The sequence below is a fragment of the Orbicella faveolata genome, unplaced genomic scaffold (assembly GCF_042242905.1).
Source record: "Orbicella faveolata isolate gen_17 unplaced genomic scaffold, um_ofav_v1 contig_25, whole genome shotgun sequence".
NCBI lineage: Eukaryota > Metazoa > Cnidaria > Anthozoa > Scleractinia > Merulinidae > Orbicella > Orbicella faveolata.
Window position 1 is genome coordinate 10522320 of NW_028301553.1, and position 17546 is coordinate 10539865.

Below are 17546 nucleotides of genomic sequence, written 5' to 3' on the forward strand. Positions count from 1 at the left end.
CATTGAGGGTTAGGAAATCGAGACATGGAGTCTGAAAATAGAACAAAAACAACTTTTTATTGGTCATTCCACTTATTACAGGGTGGGACGTGTGCACGGTCCTATTGACCGGCGCCCTCTTTTTCTTCGGGATATCAATCAATAAACGATTATTATAGTACTTTCAACCATTGTGATCAAGTAACGATGCGAGCCATGATCGACGCGGAGGACAAATTACCCAACGTGTAAATAGTGTGAAATAAAAATCAGAGTGTGTTTTTACAAAAAAAACTGTGTCTGTCTTTTTCTTAGTTTGGGGCCTGTCCATTGATCAGTATGGCTTCGGCGACTCCTCGTGGGTATTCGTCGATCCATTGAAAGAACTTGCAGGTACGCTTGGGACACTTGAGATAGAGCCTGTCTGGGTTGGACTGGGAGTGGGAGGTGGCTAAGACCAGGGATTTGCTGCATAGACATCGGAAACGAGCCGGGTCGATGTTCCTGTAGCAGGGGTGGGTCTGTTCTTCGACGCGTCTCAGGTAAGTGCCCACCTCTTTGACGCCACAGGTCACATAACACTTGGTGTAGAATCTGGAAGAGGGGCATCGGTAATACTCCCACCAGGTACCACCGTCTGGGGTTTTCACTCTTCCATATTCCATGGGTACCATACAACGCGGACAAGTGGGATCTTGTGGTTTCAGTTGGTTCAGGAACTGATCGGGGTCGAATTCCTCCAACACTTGGACTTCGGTGAATTCTCCTCGGTCATCCACTTCAGGTGATACTTCTACGAGGTCGTCTTTCTTGAATTTGTCGAGTCCCATGGCTTCCAGGACTTGCACGGTTCGAGGAGGTGAGTCTCTGATCACGGTCATGCATCCGCCTTGAATGGCAGGTAGCTTTGAGTCTGTGAAGATAGAGATTGAGTTAGTATCCCAACAAGGTGTTTTCACGTCGCATGGTTTCTAGGATGTGGGTGGTTTTTCGCACGTTCTTGGGGGTTGGTCTTTGCCTTCGCCTGTCATGGTTACTTTTCATTTGGCTTCTACATTCTTGACGTTGGATCGAAAAGGCGCTCCAGGGTCGCGAGAAGCCTTTGAGAGGGACGGTGGTCCAACTGACCGAGTCCGGGGTGATTTCTTTGAAGAGGACGCGTTCGTTGAAACGGAGTCTGGCACGAGGTTTTTTGAATAACCATCTATCTTAAGTGGATTGTAGTTGTTTACCTCCTACTTCTCCTTCCACTCTCTTGGGTAAGAGCAGTTCCAGTTTCTTTTTGGACGATTTTTTCTTTTTCCTGACGGGTTCGACGTGTGAATCCATGACGACTTCTGCTGAAAAGTGACTCGTGATGGAATGCGTGGTTCGACTTTATGGACGTTTTTGACGACCAATCAGTGACGTGTGGTGTGATGGGATCATGTGACGGTCTTCGTTCCGATTGGCGGGATCTGAAGTGGGCACGTGATCCGTGAAAGTACGGAGTGAAAGTGGATCCACGGCGCGGGTATAAAAGGAGCCCGTTGGACGCAGCGAATCATTCTCGACTTGCTCTTGACGCGGTGATGACCTGTAGGATTTTGGATGAGAGAGACGTGCAAGAGATCCTTGAAGATCTTAGACAACAGTTGAATCGAGCTTCTGACGTTTTGGATACAATCGAAAAAGAAGGCGAAAGACCGTTACACGGGAGGATAATTGAATTGGCGTTACGTCTTGTCTCTCCTTTGTACTATAGGCTCCAGAGGCACTTGATTGACTGGTGCGACCGTAGTTGCTATCCTCATTTGTCGGGCTTGGAGGTCACCAAGTTGGCAGATCGAGAAGGAAAGAAGTTTAACGAGTTTGTCTGAGGGTGTCAAGATGACTTACTATAGCAACTCGAACCAGATTCGGGACCTCGTGGAGCAGATCGTGGATCAGAAGGTACACACTTTAAGAGATCTCGATGCTATTCCGGAGGCTAAAGTGGACATGTACATTTTTGACAATCTCTTCGAACCGTTAGGTCAAATACCCGATAGTCTGTGGTCTTTTGAGCTCTTGATGAGACGTCGTCCTGACTGGGGTGGTACGATTTTGGAGATGATGAAAAAGAACGAACACGTGTTTTTGTTCTGTGGTGAGTGGTGTCGCGTGATGTATAGAAGTGGTAGCGGTCAATTCAAATTCGTTCATTGTCGGGATCCCACCCTGGACGCCGAGCGTGCCTGTTTGATCGCCACAGATCACCTCACGTACATGATGAGCGATGTCATCCGTGATCTGTTTGAACCCTTGCGGTTCGCTCGCGACCTGTCACGACGGGTGAGGGAGTCGGACCAGAGTCCAAAGGTGGAGGAGATACTGACGTTCAACAGGTGCGCTCACAAGGAAACGTGTCTGAAGTTGGAAGAGTTGATCTACGATATCATGCGTCAGCGTGATCTGTGGAAGGATCGGTTTTTCTTCCGTGCCCTTGAAGCGGAGGAGGATGACCTGTGTGGTGAGTGTAGAGAGAGTATGCGTCAAGCATTCTATGTGAAGGGGGACGAGGAGGAAGCCCTGAAGTGGAGACCCGGTAAATGTGATTGGAGAAATTGTAAATATTATGCCATGGATACCTATGAGGAAGACTGTGATAATGAGTACGGTCAAGATTGTAAGAACACGGACTATGCTCATTACTTTTCAGATTCGGACTAAGTCTTTTTTTCGCCTTCTTTTTCGTGTTATCCAATCAGAGTCGATTTTTACGTAAGAACCAATCAGGCACGACGTTTTTGTACATATAAGAAAGTGTGAATAAAGAATTGGGTTCAAATCATTATGTCTCATGCTTTGAGTTGGTTGATCTCGAGAATGTGTACGACCATAGCCGATCGATGGTGTTGGACGACCTTGTGTTCCAAGTGCACTAGTGTCTACGAGCGATACGGTAAGGGTGAACCCATCCCCGACCATTTCAGCGATTCGCCCTTGGAGGTGTTTGACTATACCGACGTCGAACCCAACGTGATGCGTTTTGTCGTTTATATCTTGTGGTTGAAACGGCAACCCGATTCATTTAAGAAGTATCTCGAGGTACGGGAGCAACGTTTCGAGTTGTGGAGACAGTGCGTGTACAAACTTTATCGACTATGAAGAAAGGTCAAAAGAAGAAGCAAAAGCCGCTTTCGACCGGAACGTTACTGGGACGGTATCGGGATCCTTCCAGACCCGGTAGTCTAGGCGGTCTGACGCGATTCGCCCAGGCCAATAAGATCTCGGTACGACGTGCTCGCGAGGTCCTGCAACGGGATTTGGGGTACACGTTGCACAAACCCAGACGTCGTCGTTTTCCCACGGTCCCGGTGGTGGTGTTCGGCATCGACGAGCAGTGGACGGCCGACCTGATCGAGGTGATCAATATTTCGAGGTACAATCGAGGGTATCGTTACCTCTTGACGGTGGTGGACGTGTTTTCCAAGCACGCCTGGGTCCAGCCCTTGAAGAGCAAGACGGGTAAAGCGGTGACGGAAGCCATGGCTAAGATCTTGAAAGGAGGTAGAAGACCCATCAATCTCCAGACGGACGACGGGAAGGAATTCTACAACAAGACGTTTCAGGATTTGATGAAGCAGAAAGGCATTCATCATTTTTCGACGCGCGGGGATACGAAATCCAGTGTAGTGGAACGGTTTAATCGGACCCTGAAAGAACGTTTGTACCGGTACTTCACCGTGAAGAATACTATGACGTATGTGCCCGTGTTACAAGATCTGGTCCGAGGGTACAATCGATCGTATCATCGCAGTATCAAGATGGCTCCCGATCAAGTGACTTTAGCCAATAGCGAGGACGTGTGGGAGACTCTTTACGGAAAAAAGAAAAAAGGGACATTGAAGAAACCGCAACTCAAAGTCGGGGATCGTGTGAGACTGAACAAGAAGTTCCGTCAATTCAAGAAAGGGTATTTACCCGGTTGGACCGAAGAGGTGTTTGTGATACGCCGAGTGCGTCCTGGGAAGGTCACCACGTACAAGGTGGAAGAATGGGACGGCACGGCGGTCGAGGGCACGTTTTACGCGCAAGATTTGCAAAAGGTGGACGTGAAAGACGACGATCTGTTCCGCATCGACAAGATCGTCAAACGAAAAGGGGATAAAGTCTTGGTGCGTTGGAAAGGTTGGCCAGTCAAGTACGACAGTTGGGTGGATAAAAAAGGCTTGTACGTGACCCAAAAGCCCAAGACGAAAAAATGAAAGACTTTTACGTGCAGTTGATGAGCAATGCCAGCACGAGCGAGTTCACGGACAACAAGGCCCACAGTTTCAAGAACCGTCTGCCGTATCCGCTCCTGTTTGAATCCGACAAGGAATGGAAAGTGGGATTGGCGAGCGTGTCTTACCCGATTCCTCCGTCACGACCGCATCAAGTACCAGTCCCTCAAGCGCACGACTTTGACGACGACGACTACGTGTTTGGCCTGGATTGGACCATTGAAACGTTCAGGTTGCTAGACGACGGGATTACGTGGAGTCCTTATCGATACCCCGTGACATTTTACGTCAGCGGAAAGGAACTGAACCGTAACCGACACAAAGTGACGAGTGGCAGATCTCTCATGCAATACCTCATCCATCGTTTTCACGAACGCCTGTATCATTACATGGATCACGCCAACGAAAGTCTACGAGCACCGAACGGAAAAAAATACTACCCCGTGTTCCGATGGGAGGGGAACGATTTGATTATCGATAACACCGACACGTTCCTCGACGAGTCCGGAGACAGAAAACGTCCCAGAGTGTATTTTGGTACTAAACTGGTCAAGAAGTTGGGTTTGATTCGCGAGGAATCGTATTACTCCGTTCACTTGAACGTGAATATGATCAAGATCTTTCCCGACGACAAAGTCCCGTCTGATTTCAAGAAAGACTGGACCAACCATGACAGCAATCGATCTCGTGAATTTTGGAATTTGGACAGCCACGGGACGTTACAGCTCAGTCCCTATTGCAACTGGCGCTTCAGTTACTTGGACGAGGAATACGCCAAGACCTACAATCGTGGAGTCGTCGTTCATCCGGACCTCCCTCCGCCTCGGAGTCCCATGTACCTGTATTCGAATGTGGGTCGTAGCACCATCACGGGGAATCGCGTGACGGATCTCTTGAGAGAAGTCCCCCACGACTCGCTCAAGACGACGTACGAACCGACTCAGATTCAATATAAACCCGTGCGCAGCAACGTCTTGGATATAGTGGAGGTGCAATTGGCCGAGAACGACGGAAGACTGGTGGACTTTACCTCGGGCGTGACGTCGGTGACATTACACTTTAAGGATGAATGAGTCTGTCGACGACTTTTACGTGCAACTGATGAGCAATGCCAGCACGAGCGAGTTCCCGGACAACAAGGCCCACGGTTTCAAGAACCGTCTACCGAACCCGTTGCAGTTGAGAGAGCCGGGATGGAAAGTGGGTATCAGCGACCTCTCGTTTCCGTCCGCGACGCGAAAGATGGACTTGAAAGATTCTCTTCTGTTTGAAATCTGGTGGATCGACATGGTGAACGCCTCCATAAACCTATACAGTCGGGTCTCTTCAGCGACGCGAGAGGGCGATTTGGAGTTCACGCCGAGGACCGGTACCGAGTTGATGAACGCGATACGAGATCGATACATGCGTAGGATGAGAGATCGAACGGATGCCGACGTGACGATGTACAAGAAAAAGAGCAAACCCGACGATCCCACCGAATTGCTGTACACGGTCATGCATCGGGCCGAGCATGGAGAATGCGTCCTGGACAATTCGAGAACGTGCCTTAGCCTCCTGATCAACGGTAAACGCGTCTACCCGCAGATGAACATCGGCATCGAATTGGCCAAGAAGATGAAATGGGTGAAGATGGGAAGATTACAGAACGGACAACCGGGTTACGTCTTGGGACCCCACCTGAGGAAAGAATTTCCCAAGGAAGTCGTACCCACGGCCACGGACTTGATCATAGCTCAGAATGACGGGGACGAGACATTTTACAAGATCGACCCCGACACCTTACATTTGAGTTGTTTCATCAATTGGGTGTTCACGGATTTGGATCGCAGTTACGAGGAAGCGTTCGGTCACGAGCGTCGTTCCTTGTTCGTGTATTCGAATGTGGGACAGAGTATGGTGACGGGGAATCAAGTCACGGACCTGTTGAAACAGGTTCGTTACGATCCTGACGTGATCGACCTTCAACCGAGACACATCCTATATCTACCGGTGCGCACGACCTTTTTGGACATTGTAGAGACGCAGGTATCTGAGAACGACGGACGACTGGTGGACTTTGCGTCGGGCGTGACCACGATCACGTTGCATTTCAAGAAAGGATGAGTGATTTTTACGTCAGCTTACCCAGTCACAGCAGTAAGAGCGAGTTCCCGGACAACAAGTCGAACCATTTCAAGATCAGGTTACCACACCCCTTACGCCTGAATGGAGACGGAGGATGGAGAGTGGGAATGAGTAGCATCTCTCTACCTGACGCGAGAGTGACGATCTCATCCCTGTCGAATGAAGAAGGTGAAGCTAAGGTTGTATTGGCTTTCACATTATGGCGACGAGTTGATCAACCTACTTCGAACATCTATACGGTGGGAAGAGCCTCATTCGACACTGAAGACCTCAAGGAGGTATTTTACAACGTGAGTGGTGTTGGATTCATGAAATCCATGATCGCTTATTTCAAGCGACAACGCATCTACGCGAATAATGGTCCTAAATTGGGATCCCAATACTTCAACAGTGATGGTAAAAGAACCTACGTCAAGTTCAAGTGGGAAGGCGAAGACCTTGTTACAGACAATAAGGACATCTTAAGGCCCTACAGTGACCAGCCGGCTTTGTGGTTCAACGTCGCTTTGGCTGAGAAATTGGGATGGATCAAGAAGGATGGAGATAATTACAGTCTGGGACCTAACTTACAGATTGAATTTTTTGAAGATAAAATTCCTGATATTGGCGTCGTGTCTGACTTACATGACGATGATGGCTTTCCTGTGTTTTGGTCTGTCTCATTACCTATTAAGGGTCAAAAATATTTGAAACTCAGCATCTATTGCAATTGGCGTTTTCTGAACCTGAACAAAGCGTTCGAGGTCTTGGTGGGAAGCAGTTCGCGTTCCTTGTTCGTCTACTCGGACGTGGCTAGAAGTGGCGTGGTGGGAAATCAAGTCACGGATTTACTGAGAGAGGTCAACTTGATTCGAAGAGGTGCGGGTGTTCAGTATTTCGAGCCTTACCACATTCAATATATTCCCGTGCGCAAAGACGTCATTGACATAATAGAGGTGCAAGTGGCTGAGACAACTGGAGAACTGACGACCTTTGGACCTGGCAATACGATCGTGACGTTACACTTTAAGAAAGAATGATCGGTGGAACGTTGGTACGATTTCATCCCGATAAAATGAGGCAATCCGGAGACGGATTCGGCATGGCTTGGAGAGGTGTCAAGAAACGAGGTCCCGGCATTCTCCGAGACTTTATCACCGAGGCGGCCACGGAAGGTCTGAAAGGTTTAAATTCGGGCAGCAAGGGAGGAAAGCCCAATTGGAGAGGTGGACTCGCCGGGGTCAAGAGAGGAGCGACACGGGCCGTGAAACGTAAAGCGACGCAAGAGATCAAACGGGCGTTGGCGAAAAAAGTGAGAAAAGACCTCTTTGGAGTATGAATCCCATTTACTCGAGGCGCGTGAGACTTATCCCAATACGACGAACGCATAAAGGTGGATCGATCTTCCCGTCCCGATCAAAACGCCCGAACTATCGTTGGGTGCAGTCGGCCCTGAGAAGGAGACGAAGACGACGACGACGTAGACGATGACGGACCTCGTGGCTCATGCCCGTTCGGCGGGGGTTCGTAACCCTCGTCTGAACATGTTCAGTACCCCTCCCACGGATGTCAGCATGTCGTCTCGACGGTTGGTGAGAATCAACCCGTTCAATACGGGGATCAACCCCGTGACCTTCCAAGTCGATCCTCAAGAAGACTTTATCGACTTGAACGAGAGTTTCTTCGAAGTGGAATTGACCGTCAAGAAAAGTAACAACACGAATCTGGTGACGGCGGATGTCATGGGACTCGCCAATAATCTGGCTCACACCCTCTTCAAACAGATCAATGTGAGATTGAATGGGACTCTCATCAGCCCCCAGACGGACACTTACCACCTCAAAGCCTACATCGAGACACTGTTGAACCACGACCGAGACGACGGTGAATCGATCCTGACACCCAGTGGTTGGTACAACTGTCTCGGTGTACCCGACGACGGAGATGCCGATGAATTGACTGCCAATATGTTGAATTTTGCCGCTCCTCACGCTGACTATACTGCTTTACCTCAAGATCTCAAGAACGTGGTCCTGGGACGATCCCAGTTTCTGGACGGAGAAGCCGTGACTTTGAGGTTCAAACCTTTCCTGGAAGTGTTTCATCTCAGCAAATTACTGTTACCTGGCGTGCAGATCCAGATCGACATGTACTTCAATGCCCCAGCCCTGTGGACCATCCGATGGGACGGTGCTAGTACTCTCAGACTGACTGAAGCCGACGTGAAAGTGAGATTGTTCCTGTCTCAAGTGAGAGTGACTCCCTCGGTGTACCGAGAGATCATGACCAGCCTGAAAGGAGGAAGAGTGGCCACTTACCCCACGGTGAGAGGTGAAATTCGCACTTACTCGCATCCCAACGACAATCGTCATTTCGAGTGCAGCAATCCTTTCCACAGTAAACTACCTAATAGACTAGTGGTGTTGTTGTTGAAACAAGCGGCCTTCAACGGAACCATCACCGAGAGTCCGTTCAATTTCGGAAAATTCAATCTGGCTTCCATCAAACAATTGGTGAGAGGTGAAGAGTACCCCTACGAGACCTTGGAGCTCGATCACGATGGGGACAGTAAAGATCAGAGAGGTTACTACAGATTCCTCCAAGCCTCAGGAGCGTTGTGCAGGGGAAAAGGAAACATGGTCCGAAAAGTGGATTGGGGGGACGGCAAGAGATGCAACATGTTTGTATTTGACAACACGGCCAATGGATGTTTGGACAGTCCAGTGTTGAACCCCAAGCAAGAAGGTGAACTGCGTCTGGTGATCGATTTCGGAGCCAATCCTGGAGAAAACCTGACTATCTTGTTGTACGGCGAATTCGAGAATTTGCTGGAGATCAACGAGAACCGAGTCGTCATCTACGACGTGTACCAATGAGAAGAAAAAAATGGAGAAAGTAGCCTTGAATAATATACAATTGGATCATTTGGCACGAACGAATCCGTCCCTACGCTGTGTCTTTTACGGCACGGTCCCTTGCGATCGGCTTCCCAGGACAGTCCCTCAAGAAGGAGCGACCGCTTACATCGTGAACACGGACCCTCACGACAAACCGGGCGTGCATTGGATCGCTTTGTGGGCCGACAAGAACAAGTGCGAGATCCTGGACAGTTACGGTCTACCGTTGGACGCGTACGGAACCGCCGAACCGATCCAAGAATGGTTGGATCGTCATTTCAAGTACCAGATTCACAACGGCAAGAGTCTGCAGTCCCTGTTCAGCCAGAGTTGCGGCGGTTACGCCCTGATGTTCCTGATCGACCGAGCCGAAGGTCGGGACATGAACGAGTTCTTGAATCGTTTTAAGAAAAACGAGTTTGTGGAGAACGATCGTAAAGTAGGACACATGGTAGAACGTCTGATCGTGGACGAGTTGGCCTGGCGCAAGATTTGTAAAACCCCGTGTCACCAGGACACGAGCGGTTCCTCCCGAGGAGTGCGTCATTTGTTATAAAGTAAGCTGTTCGAAATAAAAGAGGTTCATTTTTGAAAAAGAGGTTGTGTGGTAGTCATGGCTCTTCAGTTTCAAAGGCATAGACATTTGGACGACGTGATAGCCAGGTTAGAAAAACGCTATGGAAAAGCGGGTGGAAAGACGCCTCAACCCAGTGAGGCTCATTTCAAGAAAAACCAACCGCCAAAACGACAACTCAATCTGAAAATACTTCAACCCGCCAGAAGACAAGTGTCTTTTCAACCGCCGTCCGTCCTGGACACCGGTGCATTACCGGCGACTGTGACCACGCGTAGGAAACGCAAGAGAGCCGCCCCTGCCATGCCGAAGCTTTCCGTGAAAGAAGATAGGAAAAGAAGAATGAAAAAGAGGCATTGGTACGAGGACAAGTTCGGAGATTTGAGAAAATTCGTCAAGAAAAAACCTCGAAAAAAGAGATCGGCGCCTGCCAAGAAAAAAGGACGTCCCAAGAGAGCCGCTGCCAAGAGGGCCATGGCCAAGATCAGGAGTCGGGCCAAGAAAAAACCCATCTGTTTCAATCGTAAGGTCACCCTATTGGGTCTATTGAAACGCATCCCGGCCGTCAAGACCCCATTGGCCAAGTTGTTCAGATAAAAACGGAACGTCTCGAGACCCTGGACCATTTCAAGATCATGGAACGACGCAAAGCGTTTCAATTTCACACGCCGTCGAGTTTGTTGATAGCGGGTCCGTCGGGGTGCGGCAAGACGGTGTTCACCACCAAACTGCTCTTGGAGAATGGCGACTTGTTCCAACAGACACCGAAGAGTATTCATTACTGCTACGGATCGTGGCAAGACGGGTTCCAAAAGCTCAAGAAGGGAGGGGTCAAGTTTTACGAAGGCATCCCCGACAGCGAACAGTTACCCCGATGGTTTCCCGGAGGGGGCGTGTTGGTCTTGGACGATCTGATGGACGAGGGGGGTAACGACAAGCGCGTGTTGGATCTCTTCACCAAACATTCGCATCATCGGAACATCACGGTGATTTACTTGTGTCAGGATCTATTCCCCAACGGAAAATTCGCCAAGACCATTTCCAGAAACGCGCATTACATCGCGGCCTTCAAGAACCCTCGGGATCAGTTGGGGATACGGAATTTACTTCTGCAATCGTTTCCCACGCAATGGCAAGAGGTGTTGGACACGTTTCGCAAGGTCACCGATCGACCTTACGGTTACATGCTATTGGATCTTCATCCAGCCAGTCAGGACGATCAACGTGTCCTCAGCCATGTATTAAAAGACGAAGGATTCGTCCGATGCCATCAGTTTGCAACCCCGTCATGTTGAGGAGCGAGGTCGAGTGGTTTCCGCTATTCATTCACCTGTGTAAAAACAGGCTCAAATACATCATGAATCCCCACGAGCTGGACTACGAACCGATGAGACAGGTCACGGAATGCGAGAGTTACTGTCATGTACGGTCCATCATCAACGCATATAACGGTGAAGGTTTCGATTATTTGGTTCATAAACAACGAGAACTCGCCGAGAAGAAGATAGAAAGAGAAAGGTACATGGATAAAAATGAGCTCTTATGGTAGTGACGATTTCAACTTCTCGGCTCTGGAAGATTACTCGCCTTGGGGGACACCGGCTCGGACGAGTACTCCGATTCCGCCTGCCGCGGGTGTGGGTACGAGTCTGAACACTCCTCCTTCACCGCGATCGTCACTGGCGACACCGCCCCTGCCCAATGTCTCGCCCGTCGGAGTGGGCACCGCTGGCTCGGGTGCACCGCAGACCAACGTCACGGTGGGTGTCGGCAGTGCTGGATCGGTGTCGCGCGCCAATGTCACGGCAGGTGTCGGGGCACCCAGGATATCAATGTCCACACCTTTGGCACGAGCCGTTCGAGGAGGGAAACGACCAAGACGCGTCCCACGTCAAAATACACCGACGTCCTCCAGTGATTCCGGAAGCCGCAGACGAAGTAGCGCTAGTGGTAGCGGCGGTGGAAGAGGCAGAGGCAGAGGCAGAGGCAGAGGCGGAGGTGGAGGTGGAGGCGGAGGCGGAAGCGGAGGCGGAGGAGGTGGAGGAGGCGGAAGTGGTAGTGACTCCACACCGCCTTCGTCGATTCGATCGGGTCGAGGAGGAAGAAGAAGAAGGAGGCGAGGAGACCGTGTTCTCGACCAAGCCCAGATGCAACAACAATTGGAAGAGATTTTACGCCAACAACAACAAACGGCCGCGGGTCGACGAATCGCAGGCATCACGACCACCAACACGATCACGACCACCTATAAAAACGGACAACGTCCTACCGTCACACGCAATTCGACCAGTGTGCGTAACTGAGAACAACAACCATGAGAAGACGCCGTCGTCGACCGAAAAGGAGAAAGCAATGGGGCGGTGCTCTTGCGAATGCCCTGTCTGCGATGTTACCCATTGGTAAAGGGGCTGCCTTGGGATTGGCCAAAGCGTTGGGTGGTCGCGCCGTGAAAACAGGCATCCGAGCTGGAACGACCGCTGCCATTGGTGGTGTGGGAGTGGGCGTGGGTCGAGGGATCCGAAGACTTGTGAGACTTAAGAAAAGACGACCCCCTCGCCGATGAAAAACCATTCGAATCAAGATGTTGAGGAGTGAAGTCGAGTGGTTCCCCTACTTTTTGCATCTATGCCGATGCTCTCGCTCTTACTGGGATGCGACCAGCATGGATCACGAAGACATGAAACGGATCGCGGACGAGTGCGATAGTTACCGACAAGTCCAGGACATCCTGAACCAATCCGTAGAAACCGCCTTCAAGGACGAGATCTGGGAATACAAGCAACAAGCTAAAAGGATCGAACGTCCCGACAGAAAGTCAGACTACGTTTGGCACTGGTTAGAGAAGAGTCATGAGTACTTCGGTCTGTTTATTGGATGAACCTTTCAACACCGTGGTGGATTTGGATTCCCTGAAACGTTTGGACGTCTTGTACGCTTTCTACCACAAGTATTGGTGGTGTCGAAGGCAGATGTTCGGTTACTACAAATTGTGTAACGCCATTCTCAACGGACTGGCCTTACTGACGGTGGCCGTGAGTATCGTCTTGGGATCCGTGTGGAAAGATGGGTACACGGTGGTAGGAATGACGGCTTTCGCCACCTTACTGAAAGGATGGAACGATTTCAAGAAGTATTCGTTCAAGATGGACATGGCCCAATTCGCTTACACGACGTACGAAAAGACGTTGACTGAACTCAGGAACTACGCTTTGGGTGGCGTGGAGGAATTGGATGGGTTTTTGACCAAGATGCAAACGTTGGACGACGTGGTGACGGATTTCACATCTCCCACGTACGACCGATACGTTCGAGACTACGCCCTACGATTTCGTCACGTGCCGCTATAAAAAAAACGACATCGCGGTCATCCTCTTCATTCAGAACCAACATGCCCAAGAGGTCAAGGAGAAAGAAAGCGTCTTCGAGAAGGCGTAAAACCGCTAAAACCACTAAAAGAAGACGGTACCAAAGGGGAGAAGGGATCGGCACTGTGGTGGCGGGTTTACCCAAGGCGGCTTGGGGTATCACCAAAGGCATAGAAAGCCTGAGAGCCAAACAAGAACGGGCACATACCAAAAGGATGCAGGAACGAATGAGACGAGGTGAAAAAATTCCACACAAGGGCGAAGAGTTCCGATGCTCCATCATGTGAAAATAAAAGGACGAGACTAGCCGTCGTACACCTCACTCGTCACCATGACAGCACGTAGGAGGAGGAGACGAAGAAGGAGACAGAAAGGAGGTGATTTGGCGAGTATGATGAGAGCAGCGGGTATGGGTGCTCTGGCTGGACCCTTCGGTTTAATGGACAGACATATCCATAAGAACAGGGGAAAGATCGAAAGAGTCTTACGCAGGGTACCCTTTCAAACGGCCTTCAGGCGTCGAGGAAAGCGATAAAAGGAGTACGTCAATCCACTCGTGTGCATAAGTCCACGATGAAGCGGTTACGACGACAACGTCCTTTCCTGACGCGCGTCCTGAAAGAAGCCAATCGGAACAAACGTCAACGGATGTTGCAATTCGCCGACAAAGATCAGATCAACGCCATCAGCGAGATGGTTCTCAATTTGCTGAAAAAGAGGATCCCCATCAACGCAACGACTTATGGGAAACTGAAAAGACATAAAAGGGTTCTGCGCGAAGTGGGTAGACGCAAAAACTCTCTCAAGCGTCGAAGAGAACATCTCCTCACCCAAAACGGAGCGGGGTTCTGGAGCGGTTTGCACGGTTGTTTCAAAGCATGTTGTGTACGGTGAAAGGACGCAGTGAGGACGGTTACCCGCTGGAGGGGATCGACGTCATACCCAATTTCCCACCGAGAGAAGACGAGTCCCACAATACCATTCCTAAACTCGTGCAGTTGTTGCAAGACGCCAATCGTCGCGAAGCCCGATGGAAAGACTCGTACGAGTACTTGAACAAGAGGTACCACGACCTGTATCAAGAATACATGGCTTTAAAGTTCAGTGACTTCTGCCAAACCTGTCAAACGAAACGAGATACCACGCCGCCCGGTGGGTGCATCGAGTTGTGCAGGGAGTGCGGTAAAGGAAAGCGAACCGTTCGAAGTCTCGAACTCGAGTTGGAAAAGAAAGACGAATCCATACGGTACTGGCAAGACTGTTACGAGACGGCCTTGAGAGAATTGTCCGAGTTTCCTGACACGACCTTGAGTCAGAAGGTATGAACGAAGTCATGATGGTGCCCGTTCAAGAATTCAATCGTCTGCAAGATTATTACAAGGGTAAGATCAGCCAGAATGCCTTGTTGAACAAAGCCGGACGTCTGGCCGCCGAAGAACATCTCATCCTGAACGACAAACGCATCCCCGACAGCATGACCGTCAAGATGACCAAACCCATCGCCTCCGAGGAAGGGAAACTGGTGAAACGTATACGGACGGGTAAAAGCGGTCCCATCTCGTACCAGGGAACGACAGAACCCGAAGGCATGGTCGACGCACCCGTCGAAACTCTGTTGAAACAGATCCTTAAGGGAGTCAACCAACCAGCCGCAGCCCCCGTGATCATCCCGCCACAACCCCTTTCTACGACAGGACTGAAAAAGGAGCTGAAAACCCCCATACCCTCCACGTCAGGTTTTAAAAAGGAGAAGAAAACCCCCAAACCCTTCAGTCCATTCGAACAGGTCACGCTAGGTAAAACTCCCCTATCGTCCAAGAAAAAAGCACCCATATCCGATAGAGCCAGACGTGTACTGAAATCACTCGGTATCGACTACGACGACGGTGGTTACAGTCCCAAAGGCAAGGCAAAGAAGTACAAGAAGGCCAAACCGTCAGCCGCAGAAAAGTTACAAGCAGGGTGGGAAGATTTCGAAGACCCCTGGAGAAGGGGACTGGACTATGACTCGGATTAAGAAGAGGAAAAAGGCACCTCCACCCCCGAGGAGAAGTACCCGACGTCGACGTCAACGAGGGTATGGGATCGACATCCAAAAATGGTTGGCCAAGACTGGGATCGAGTTTCATTGGCGCGGTTATCAGTACATGGGACCTGGTACCAAACTGAAGAAACGTCTGGCGCGTGGAGACCCCGGGATCAACCGTCTGGACCGACTAGCCAAACAACACGACATTGACTATTCCAGGGCCAAGAACTTACAGGACAAATGGGATGCCGACACCAAGATGATCCAGGCCATCGACAAATTACCCGGACGTAAAACCATGACAGAACGCATTGTTAAGAAAATCATGCAGACCAAGAAACGTTGGAAATTGTAAAACCTTTTATTGTTGTTGTTGTAATTAAAGTTACACACGCTTTGTTGTTTTTCAAAAAAGAGTCTCTTTTTTTCTTTAAGACGAAAATAAATAATGTTCCAATTGATCCATAAGTTCGACGGTGACTGAGAAATGGCAACGGTTCTGTTCTACTGTATCCTCGCGTTCAAACTGCGCGAACCAGCGTCCCATGTCATGAAGCATGGATGACATCTCGTCAAGCTCACTAGCTATTTCAGTTATCATCTTTTCCATTTCTTGTTCTTTTCGTACTCGTTTCACTCGGTTTTCTTCTGCGACTCTCCTGTTTTTCCTGATTTCCGAAAGTCTCCGTTTTACAGGATCCTCGGGTTCCGCTAACATGCGTTCTAACTCTGCTACCAACCCTTCATCAGGCTCAGAGTCAGAGTCAGAGGAGGAGGAATAAGACAACCGCCTCCCACGGCGTTGCGGTGGGGGTAATGCCTGTGGTGCTGCAGTGGTATTGGTGGTAGTGCTCTTAGCGGCGGTGATCGTGGTGTTCGGTAGTGCTCTTAGTGGTAATGCTCTTTGTGGTAATGTCGATAGTGGCGGTAGTGTTGCAGTGGTAATGGTGGTGGTCGTGCTCTTAGCGGCGGTGGTCGTGCTCTTAGCGGCTGTGGGGAAATAAGACACCATTCTCCCACGGCGTTGCGGTGGGGGTAATGCCTGTGGTGCTGCAGTGGTAATGGTGGTACTAGTGTTGGTTGGTGGTAGTGTTGTAGTGGTAATGGTGGTAGTGCTCTTAGCGGCGGTGATAGTGGTGTTCCTTTGTGGTAATGTCGATAGTGGCGGTAGTGTTGCAGTGGTAATGGCGGTTGTAGTGGTTTTGGTTGGTGGTAGTGTTGCAGTGGTAATGGTGATCGTGCTCTTAGCGGCGATGGTCGTGGTGTTGGATGGCGTTAGTGTTCCCCTGAAATCCCTCAGCTCAACCCGACCTCCAAACAAACCCCGAAGAATTTCATCCGGATCGTAATCATGCTCTTCCCACTGTCGTGTTGCAGTGGTAGTGCTCTTAGCGGCGGTGGTCGTGGTGGTGGATGGCGGTAGTGCTCTTTGTGGTAGTGATGCAGTGGTGTTTGTGCTCTTAGCGGCGGTGGTCGTGGTGGTGGATGGCGGTAGTGCTCTTTGTGGTAGTGATGCACTGGTGGTAGTGCTTTTATTAGAGGTGGCCATGGTGATGGATGATCGAAGTGCTCTTAGCGGAAATGGTGGTGGTGGTGGTGGTGGTGTTCTCGGGCAATCCGTAAACGAACCTCCAAGAATTTCATCCGGATCATATATATCCCCATTCCTCACCTCACGCCTCTTGTCCTTGCGTCGGACACGATATCTTCTTTTTTGTTCTCGAACTTTGTCTGGGTTTTTCTTCCTCCACTCTCGCTTGTACTCTCGCTTGTACTCTCGCTTGTACTCTCGCTTGTACTCTCCATTGTACTCTCGGATTTTTGCGGGGCGCCTGAAATCAGTTAACACAATACGGGCTCTAAACAGACTCTGAAGAATCTCATTCGAATCATGTGTGTTGTCATTCCTTTCCCAACGATTTAGCGCATCGCGCGCAATGTCATACATACTTGGCTTGCCCTTACGTCGGTCACGATACCGTCTTTTCTGCTCTCGAACTTTCTCCGGATTTTTCTTTTTCCATTCTCTCACGTACTCTCTTGTTTTCACTCTCTTTCGTTTCAATGCTTCGGCGGAGCTGGCAGGCATGGTCTTCTGTAATGGACGCTCAATACAAGTTGAAAATAACTCAGAGTGGCGAGCCGACGACGCGGATTCGCCTTATGAAGATCTGTCCAACCAATCACAGATCGAGACCAAGTCACGTGTTAACCAGACCCAGGGGATAGGGGGGTATACCCCCACTCGGTCGGAGACTGGGGGCGGGTCGAGTGGGGGTTACCCCCTATCCCTCTCTCAGTCGGAGACTTGGGGCGGGTCGAGTGGGGGTTACCCCCTATACCTCTCTC

General features: G+C 50.2%; 6 protein-coding genes across 6 annotated transcripts; 5 read left to right on the forward strand and 1 right to left on the reverse strand.

The window, feature by feature from the left end:
• Positions 1 to 1812: 1812 nt before the first annotated feature.
• On the forward strand, positions 1813 to 3133 carry LOC149108898 (uncharacterized). The gene has a single exon (XM_089293539.1). The coding sequence runs from the start codon at positions 1849 to 1851 to the stop codon at positions 2668 to 2670; it is 822 nt and encodes a 273-aa protein (XP_089149665.1). The 5' UTR covers positions 1813 to 1848; the 3' UTR covers positions 2671 to 3133.
• Positions 3134 to 5168: 2035 nt separating this feature from the next.
• Positions 5169 to 6507, forward strand: LOC149108899 (uncharacterized). Its single transcript, XM_089293538.1, has one exon. The coding sequence runs from the start codon at positions 5292 to 5294 to the stop codon at positions 6330 to 6332; it is 1041 nt and encodes a 346-aa protein (XP_089149664.1). The 5' UTR covers positions 5169 to 5291; the 3' UTR covers positions 6333 to 6507.
• Positions 6508 to 7724: 1217 nt separating this feature from the next.
• LOC149108900 (uncharacterized protein F54H12.2-like) lies at positions 7725 to 10130 on the forward strand. The gene has a single exon (XM_089293536.1). The coding sequence runs from the start codon at positions 7820 to 7822 to the stop codon at positions 9206 to 9208; it is 1389 nt and encodes a 462-aa protein (XP_089149662.1). The 5' UTR covers positions 7725 to 7819; the 3' UTR covers positions 9209 to 10130.
• Positions 10131 to 10641: 511 nt separating this feature from the next.
• On the forward strand, positions 10642 to 12152 carry LOC149108901 (uncharacterized). Its single transcript, XM_089293537.1, has one exon. It carries the CDS (start codon positions 11336 to 11338, stop codon positions 12104 to 12106), a length of 771 nt encoding a protein of 256 aa, XP_089149663.1. The 5' UTR covers positions 10642 to 11335; the 3' UTR covers positions 12107 to 12152.
• LOC149108902 (uncharacterized) lies at positions 12105 to 14914 on the forward strand. The gene has a single exon (XM_089293540.1). It carries the CDS (start codon positions 12653 to 12655, stop codon positions 13148 to 13150), a length of 498 nt encoding a protein of 165 aa, XP_089149666.1. The 5' UTR covers positions 12105 to 12652; the 3' UTR covers positions 13151 to 14914.
• A 625-nt stretch (positions 14915 to 15539) lies between these two features.
• LOC149108903 (uncharacterized) lies at positions 15540 to 17467 on the reverse strand. Its single transcript, XM_089293541.1, has 2 exons — positions 16640 to 17467; positions 15540 to 16030 (listed from the first exon to the last, which is right to left on the reverse strand). Exons 1-2 carry the CDS (start codon positions 17284 to 17286, stop codon positions 15628 to 15630), a joined length of 1050 nt encoding a protein of 349 aa, XP_089149667.1. The 5' UTR covers positions 17287 to 17467; the 3' UTR covers positions 15540 to 15627.
• Between the last annotated feature and the right edge of the window lie 79 nt (positions 17468 to 17546).

Bases quoted from the DNA above. Each gene is read 5' to 3' on its own strand.
- LOC149108903 (XM_089293541.1), bottom strand. From the start codon at position 17,286: ATGCCTGCCAGCTCCGCCGAAGCATTGAAACGAAAGAGAGTGAAAACA. The intron at 16,031-16,639 runs ATCACTACCACA...CACCAATACCAC, and splicing joins AAGAGCACAAACACCACTGC to TGCAGCACCACAGGCATTAC.
- LOC149108899 (XM_089293538.1), top strand. From the start codon at position 5,292: ATGAATGAGTCTGTCGACGACTTTTACGTGCAACTGATGAGCAATGCC.
- LOC149108900 (XM_089293536.1), top strand. From the start codon at position 7,820: ATGACGGACCTCGTGGCTCATGCCCGTTCGGCGGGGGTTCGTAACCCT.
- LOC149108898 (XM_089293539.1), top strand. From the start codon at position 1,849: ATGACTTACTATAGCAACTCGAACCAGATTCGGGACCTCGTGGAGCAG.
- LOC149108901 (XM_089293537.1), top strand. From the start codon at position 11,336: ATGAGCTCTTATGGTAGTGACGATTTCAACTTCTCGGCTCTGGAAGAT.
- LOC149108902 (XM_089293540.1), top strand. From the start codon at position 12,653: ATGAGTACTTCGGTCTGTTTATTGGATGAACCTTTCAACACCGTGGTG.